At 33.7% G+C, this 9,306-nt stretch overlaps 1 protein-coding gene across 1 annotated transcript; it reads left to right on the forward strand.

Annotated features, from left to right (window-relative positions):
- The first annotated feature begins 517 nt into the window (after positions 1 to 517).
- On the forward strand, positions 518 to 8,119 carry LOC130217087 (F-box only protein 44-like). Its single transcript, XM_056449101.1, has 7 exons — positions 518 to 780; positions 858 to 972; positions 1,680 to 1,941; positions 2,180 to 2,294; positions 2,413 to 2,508; positions 3,862 to 3,997; positions 7,690 to 8,119. The coding sequence occupies exons 1-7, from the start codon at positions 773 to 775 to the stop codon at positions 7,837 to 7,839; spliced, it is 882 nt and encodes a 293-aa protein (XP_056305076.1). The 5' UTR covers positions 518 to 772; the 3' UTR covers positions 7,840 to 8,119.
- Positions 8,120 to 9,306: the final 1,187 nt, after the last annotated feature.

Genomic DNA, 9,306 nt, shown 5'->3' on the forward strand with positions numbered 1-9,306 from the left:
TCAAAAAAATCTTTTTTTTCACATTGTTATTATGGGGTATTTTGTGTAGAATTTTCAGGAAATGAATTAATTTAATCAATTTTGGAATAAGGGTGTAACAGAAAAAAATATGAAAAAGGTGAAGCGCTGTCAATATTTTCACTGTATGTATTTAATGTACTTTATTTGGTATTTATTTATTTATTTATTTATTTATTTATTTATTTATTTATTTATTTATGTTTTGTTAAATGAGTTAATGAATGAGAGGTTAGGGGATGGGGTTAACAATAGGCAATATATTACTGTTTAATTCTCAATATATAATTTGTATTGTCATACAAAAGACCAATAAAAAAGATTGAAATAAGATTTCATTGATTTATTCATCTCAAATCAAATCAAGTTTGTAATGTGAATCACCTCGTAGCCGGTTGGTTTGATTCACATGCTACAATGCTTTAACGAAGACAAATCCCTTTAAGAAAAACTGAAGTGAGAATACTTCCGGGACCTCGAAAAAGTGGGAGGAGCCTCAGCCACGGCAACTAGCAAGCAACTTCCTGATATTAGATCAGACGTAAGCGTTCTTTCGTTTCTCGACTTCTCGGTAACGTTGGAGACGAACCTACAAAAACTATGTAGAAACGTGTTGTGCGTGACTAATAAAACATTTAAACCGCAAAGAAGTTTATGTTACCGATTTTGTCAACATCAGTTGGTAGTGAGTCGTCAAGACGCTCGAGTGCAAGAAGTGATCCAGTTTTCCAGAAACATATCTGACACATAACTAATGCCAAGGTAGCTGCCAGCGGCTATTATTATCCTTTAGATTTTGTACTGTAACTGTAAAGCAGCTTTCGTGTTTTCAATCGTAGGTCCAGACGAGTAAAGGTGTCTCATAAAAGGCAAATGGCATATCCTAAAACAAGAATGGGTCAGTTGGACAGCAAGCATATACATACTGCTTCGGGGGGACGCAGATCAGACGCAGTAAGTTGCATTAAGTGTGATCATAAAACTGTCCCAGGAATAAACGAGAAGCAATCTTTTCAGATGGAAAGCCCAGTTGTATGTGGTAAAGGTATTTTGGAAAAGCTTTCTTGTTGGTCCAGACTGGTAAACCAGGTCAAACTGGTTTTTGGAAGCTTATGTCAAAAGCCAGACAGAATCTGTGGACATTTTTGGTATTTCTGTCCAGAATTTTGTATTTAATATGTGGATTTATGTGGTGCGATTTTGAGAGTATTGTAACCAAAAACATAACACACTAAATAAAATTATTAAATAATATAATATAAATATAAAATAATAAAAATAAAATAAAACATGTTTAAGGTTTACAGTGCAAATGTTATTTGAACCACTTGTTTCTTGTTGAACCACTAGTTTTTATAGAAGATGTCTACTAAAGGACAGAAAATATTACTTTACAAACTGTATTGTACATAAACCATGTACAGCATTTGCATATTATTTAATAATATAACTGAAATTAATGTAAATACTGAATAAATATATATTTACTCACATTTACTAAGTGAATAAATAGATTGAATGATGAGCTCAAAAATCTGGGTAAATCTGCAGATTTCCATTTGTGCAGTTTCTGTGTGAGCCTATTGATGACTAGAAATCCAGCAATCATTGTGGGTTTTCCTACTGCTTTGGAACTGAATGTTAACCTTTCTGTCTGTCAGTTCACAGGTGTGATGCCAGATGTTCCTCTAGCTGTGGTTGAGGAGATCTTGCTGAACATGCCCGCTCATCAGGTGGTGCAAGTGTGTCGTCTGGTGTGTCCTGTGTGGAAAGAGCTGGTGGACAGTTCTGCACACTGGAAAGAGCGCTGTCGTAGAGAGGGGATCCAGCCCTGTGATGCCTCCAGACCCCCAAAGGACTGGTGCCAGTTTTACTTTATAACTAAGAAACGACGTAACCTGATCAAGAATCCCAAAGCTGATGGTGAGTCACATCTATATCATTGATATTTGTTGTTTTGTTGTCCGATTTTGTAACTAAAATGAATAAGAATTTGAAGTTTTTAAAATGAAGTTAGAAGTTTTTATACATTTATAATTTCTAATTTTTTTTTGTAAAGTAACAGTTTAGTTTTAGTCAATGGTAGCCGTAATATACATTATTTTGTTTGAACAATAAATGTGTTTATTAAAATGTGTTTCTTCTGTGGTGTTTTTGTTAGATAAATTTACAGGATGGACGGTTGTACATAATGGAGGTGACAGCTGGGCATCAGAGGAAAATAGGACACCATTTCCAGATGTCACAGTCACCAAATGTTTTGTCACATCTTATGGGTATGTTTGATGTTTTAGATACTTTAGAACAGTTTTGAGCATATTCAGTATAGGGGATATTGAAATCAGTCACCATTTACTATGTACATATGAATCATTAATAGACTTATTTTCGCAGGTTATGTTTGAAGAAACAGCTGATTGATTTGCAGAAAGAAGGCTACACTGCTGCTTTTATGGATCAGGTGCAACCTCACATTAAAATCTCAGACTGGTGAGCATTTATGCTATGATGTCTTTGCTGTTCAAAGTTTGTAAAAGTTTCATAGGTAATATGGTAGTTATGGGTGTAAATATACATTCATGGTACGGTTAAAGGTTTTTGGGCCACAGTTCAGTTAAGTTTTCTAAGAAGCACTAGATTTTCTTTTGACTTTATTACAACAATAATTAAACCTAAAAACCTTGTTTCTGTTTAGTGTAGTTAAACCAAAACTACTTTCTATTCTTTCTATTTCTACTTTCTTTCGAATATTAGACAAAAAAATAATAATAACTATATATATATATATATATATATATATATATATATATATATATATATATATATATATATATATATATACATATATGGTTTGTTTGCTTTTTTTATGTACAAAATTTTCCAACCTTCCCTTTTTTAATAGTTTGTTGAAATCAACGTTTGTGTTCCACAATAATGGAGTTCAAGGATTTCAAGGATCAGTGTTAGTACTGTCTTATCTGCCGGTATCCGACATGACTAGACATACCAGAAGTTTCTCACTTTCCGTAGTTCATTGTCCAGTTTCATTAGCTATGTTTATATCCACCTATTTTTCTGCACATTTTGGAAATGCGCAGAAATGTTTAATGAACATACTTTTTGAAAATGTGGATTAAAAAATGCTCATAACTGATAGGATAAACTTTTTATTCAATGAGAAAAGATGCGCATAAACTAAGATGGAAACCCTTTTACCGAACAAATTCCAGTGTGCACATTAAAAAAAAAAGTTACGTGATTTTGTTATAAGAGATCATGTGATGATAAAATGTGTTTGAATAGACAAACCAGCAGGCTGAGAACATTGTAAAATATCTGAAATGTTGTTTTGGTCATTCTAAAACGATTTAACCATTTCAGTATTAGTGTTATTTTATTATCAATTTCCTCCAGAAAAGCCGAAAGCATCTGTGACCCGCATCTCATGTCTTCAAACGCCACCATGTGTTCATTGCATGTCGGCTTCGTCTTCTGAGGCACAAGTCATTCATTAAATAAAGAAAAGATTCACACAGCTTCTCCTACTGCAGCAAATTATGTTTTTACTGTTGATATTTGGCGTCAGTTAATCAGGAAGTGACGATTTTGTTCTCTTTGACTCATTGGATGGAAAAGCTGCTTTACTCACATGTCTTTTTTGCACTATTCCATTTTTGCTCATAAATTTAATTAGCGTTTTTGGATTGAAACATAACTATTGATACAACTATATTAGTTTTCCTACCTTGTGTTTTGGTTGTCTATATTTGTTTGATTAAAGACTTCTGACAAAGCATATTGTTATAGGCAGCATACTTACAGTATGTTTTGTGTTATCGGCAGGTATGGACCACGTTTTGATTGTGGATGTAAGTATCAGATTTGTGTGGAGTTGCTTGATCAGAAAAAGGAGCCAATCGATACCTTTCAGCCTGAGAAAGTGGTCTTTGAACAGTGGAATGATGAGCCATGGTGTCAAGTGAGTTGATAATACTTCAAGCTTTTTTGTTATTACAGTGGCCTACACTTTTTTAAGGGTAATTTTAAAGGTTCATTAAATGGAGCATCTTATCACTATTCAGCAATATTTTTGAAGCAAATGTTCTCTTCTGTCCAGTTTAATACAGTCCCGTATTCAGAATCTAAGAAATATGTATGTATCAAACACAAATTGGAATTCATTAACAACAAAGGCCTAGTGTATATTCTAGAAGTGTAAACCCATTGGTATAAACATCCTGGCAAATTAAAGCCAATACATGTCTTTATCATTCGGAATGAATGCAGTTCTTTTGTAGTAGTTAAACCATCAAATCTTACATGACAGCACTTCAATTAATCTGTTGTGGTACTCCTATAGTTGCTATCAGAGATGGGCAGTATTTATGATATATTTTAAATGCATATGTCAACTACAAAATAGTATTTTGTTATTTGTATTTGATAGGTTTAATGAAAATGGATCAATATTTTGTATCAAAATATGACATCCGATGTGGTACAGAGTTTGTTGTTGTCTTACAAATAAGTTATATTGATTACATATTATATCTATTATTTACATAATGCTTTCAGCGTATTATAACAGCTTCTCACCCAGTGATAAGCACAATGATTCGGCGAAATTAAGGTTAAAGTGAGCAGCGTTCGTCTGACAGGTCCATTTGTGATAGCACCCTCCTAATGGATATTGGACAAGACGAAATGGATATATACAATCTCATTGAAGCTCCAAGTGTTTTAACAAGAGAGAAGTTAAAGGCCTACAACTTAGGATGCCAACAATTTTGTTCTGTGTGGACATGTGCAAGAAATAATGTTCCATGATTAGCGGATTCAAAACCTTGTAGTGCTAAAAACTGAAGTTTTGCTTAGCCAAAGACAAGGAAAAAAGACGGAGCTATACAAGGCCTGGGTAATCATCAACATGCAAAACAACTGCATTCTGACAGCGAACTACACCTGTACGGCAGGGTATGTGAACTTACACATAGAGGTAAAGTTGGTTTTATATTTGCATATTCGGACTTTCTCCTCAATAATATAAAAGTATTATTTGCAAACTCTAAGTTGCGAAATCATATTAGCAGCCAATGACTATTAAAGTGCAACATGGTTCACAGTCAAATAAACAGTGTCAATGTTGTTTTTTAAGTCAAGTTCACACTTGCAGGTTATTTCAAACCAAAGATTCAAAGTGCCGTGGTAAACTATATAACGTTAGGGAGTGTGTCACAAGTTGTCACTGACCGAATGTGTGAATATAAAACTAAGCTTTACCTTAATAACTTACATTTTCACATTTCATTCTTAGCATTCAGTGTCCGCAGTTTAATTAACCATGTAACTGTTTTTGCTGATATCATTGCTGCAATCAAAAATGCATAATGTGTATGATTTAGGATAGCGTGAACTTACCTGATGTAAAATGAGTACTGCTGAGTCGAGCATTTTTAATTAGGTCGTCACTTCATTCAGCTCACTTTTAGCCAAAGACATCTGTGGTTGGCATTAAAAGCAGTGTGGTGCACGGTAAAATTCGAATTTGGCATCCTACTGCACAACACGACATGTTTGCTATTGCAACCGGGAACCTGTATGACGTCATGTGTGACGTAGGTTGGTAATTCGTCTATAGGTGAACAAAGTGGCAGAGAAAAGTTGTTGCTATTAAACATTGTTTACTTTACTGAGCAAGATTATTGGTGAAGGGATTGGTAGTTTGCTAAGAGTTTTCGTGTTACCTTGTAAAAGTCTTTTGTGGTATTTTTTTTTTTAATTCAAAAATACAGTATTTTATTTTGATACATTTGTGGCTGCTGTATTTTGTAGTTTATTTTGATACACATAAAATTGAGGTATTTGGTATTTTGTTTTAAAATACAATTCAGTGTATTTTTGCCCATCCCTGGTTGCTACGATAATGCAACTAGAATAATATAAACTAATTTTGGTAGTGCTTGAAGGGATGTGCATTAAACCTTTTTAAACATGACATGACACATAATTTATGGCTGATTACAGATTTTTGCATGCTTATGACAACTGTTTTTGAAAATTACCTTCTATGTAGTGTATAACGCAGCTCTAAGTGAATGAAAACATCCAGCTGAGGCTTTAATCTGAAAGTGCACTGTGTATAAAACGATTGATTCTTTGGAGAAAGAGTCGACTCAGAGTCAAATAAATGATTTGGCTTGCGTCCGAATCTCTTGCCTGCTTGTATCGACGTCGATACAAGACATCACCACATATGAAGTAAACGTGAACGCTCCCTTCCCTTCAAACACAAGCAGAGCACGAAGGATCATGGGATTGATCATGACGCAAAGATTATAATCACTGAGAGAGGGTCAGAGATGCGGCTGTGGGGAATAAATGATTAAAGTTCATTTTCACAACAACACCACAGTATAAAGCTAACCTTGGGCTGTGTTTGTTCCTGTCATTTTTTCTGATGTTGGATTTAATCTCTGGCCTTCTCTTAGTGATTGTAACCTACCCTGCAATCGCTGAACAAATCAAATGGGAGTCGGTGGGATAATCAGGTAAAATAAATGCATATTATAAGACAATGAAAGTGTTTTTTGACCATGGATGCATATCAGCCTGTTGTTGGAGACCTCCATAACTAAAATATGACCTTTATAATGCATAATAGGGACTCTGTAAGTGCCAATTGCCCAGTTATGTCATTTGCAAAGACCACATGACATCACAACCAGTCTTCATCCTTTTTCATGACGATTAGACATTACCAAGACAACATACCTTGTCATAAATATGTCATAAACATGATTGTCATGCGGTCATTATAATTGCGTCATGAATATTTTTCTGATAATGTTTTCAGTGGAACAAAGTGTTCAGTGTTTTTGTCAATAAAATGTCTCATTACAATGGCTTCGTGACAGTCATGTTTATGACAGATTTTTGACAAGTTTTCTTGTCTTGGTGATGTCAAGTTGTCATGACAAAGATGAACACAGGTTGCAATGTATTTAACTGCGTCTGAAATGACCTACTACTCAGTAGATACTGCATTGGAATTTAAATGTACTACTCAACCAAAAAATAGTACGAATGGAACTCAGACGTGCTACATCCACCATTTTGTCCTGATCATGTGACTTACCTGCGTCACTTCACTACCATTCATGAATTCTCTTGCAGTGCATCATGGGATAGCATAGTGTGCATCGGATGCACGCTTTAGAATCTCGCCGGAAGTAGTAGGCCATCCGGGTACTTCTCAGATACTGTTTTTGAATTTTGTAAATTCAGACATACTACTCGACTCGCATACTGTTTTTAGCGTACTATATTGTATAAAAGTATACGATTTCAGACGCAGTCCTTGTTTATGTCAACTTGTCATAACAAACAATTTAATTTTATGCATTTAAAATGTCATAACTGAGTAAATGACACTTAATGACAGTTGTTATAAGCATGTTAACATTCATGGCATGTGGCATGGGATTATTGTCAAGGTTTTATGACAGTCTTTTTAACACATGTTCAAGTAAAGTGTTACTCAAATTTCCAGCGTTTTCAAATGTCAAAATCTTAGGAGTTGTGTGGATGTAAACATAGGAAAAGTTGTACTTTTAAAGTGAATTTGTTGTTATCAGAGTCAGTTGCCCTTTTATTTCTTCTGGTCTGTTTCAGATGACTCACGTCTTCAAGGATTATGGACCTGGTGTTCGGTTTATCAGTTTTACCCATGGTGGGAGGGACACTCTTTTCTGGGCAGGTCATTATGGAATAAGAATCACCAACAGTAGTGTGGAGATCTGCCCAGCTGCAGAGAGAGAGTAATTTACTGCATGATTATTTTATACATTACTAAATTCAGCAGGCACAAAAGTAACATTCGGGTGAGGTATTCTAACGATCTATATGAATTCATCTATGTGTGCTGTTTATGTGATTATGTTAATTAAAGTGAACAATTAATTAAGTACAATAAATATGTCTATAAATAGACAATGTTGTTGCCTTTAAAATGTAAATAAATAAAGTTTGAACTAGTTCGTTCTACTATAATGGTGTCTCTATTCTATAAAAGCCTATTTACACCACAAGATAAAAAAATCTAATAATAATAGTAATAGCTATAATAAAGACATTTTATGTTATAATTTGTTATTTGTGAGTTTTAGGCATTTCTCATGATTCAAAAGTCAGAATTTTGAGATTTTAATAAAAACTTACATTTGCTCATTTGTGAAGAAACATCTGAACTGTGGGATCTAAACCCATAATTGCAAGGAAGGAAAAATTATGAAGGAAAAATCACAAATGCCTTTTTTATTTTTGTGGCTGAAAGAAGCTTCTGTACTAAATTCCTTTTTAGTTTATTTTATTTCACTGACAGTAAATCCTATATACACTTAATATAAGCTACTGTACCAGCCTAAAGTTTTGTTTGTAGCAGTTAAACAAAGAATGAAATGTAGTGAATGGAATCAACATTGACTATAAATAAAATATGTGTGTGTGTTGGTATATATACACACATACAGTATTGCATATAATTTATATATATATATATATATATATATATATATATATATATATATATATATATATATATATATATATATATATATATATATATATATATATATATATATATATACTTTACTGGCTAGCCAGAAAGTCCAGCTTCTCTGTGTTATTGTTTATTAAATACATCACTGTCTTCTCTATCACTGGAAAAACCAACTGTATAAATGTTTTTGTGGTCTTCTGTTTGTTTATCTAACTTATTCTGCTATTATTGTTATTTGTCATTTTTGTCAGATATATTCAGTTTAAACAATGAATAATTAAATAAACTCAAAGTCAATAATAAAACAGAAAAAATTAAACTCCAATATGAAATGGTATACAATGACAGATGTCTTGTCATCAATCCCAGTTGTAAGAGCAACAAAGAATAACTTGACATCTATTTGATTATTTGGAAAAGTGGCAGAAGGTAGGTTTTTCTGATGGATCATGTGATGAACTGCATCCCAATTATCACAAATACTGCAGAAGACCTATAAGAACCTGCATGGACCCAAGAATCTCAGAGAAATCAGTCAAGTTTGGTGAAGGAAAATCATGATTTTGGGTTACATTCAGTATGGCGGCATGGTAGAAGTCTGCAGAGTGAATGGCAACATCAACAGCCTGAGTTATCAAGACATTTATCGTGCCCATCACATTACAAACCACAGGGGAAGGCAAAATCTTCAGCAGGATAGCACTCCTTCTCATACTTCAACCTCTACAAAG

The sequence above is a fragment of the Danio aesculapii genome, chromosome 23 (genome assembly GCF_903798145.1).
Source record: "Danio aesculapii chromosome 23, fDanAes4.1, whole genome shotgun sequence".
Taxonomy (NCBI): domain Eukaryota; kingdom Metazoa; phylum Chordata; class Actinopteri; order Cypriniformes; family Danionidae; genus Danio; species Danio aesculapii.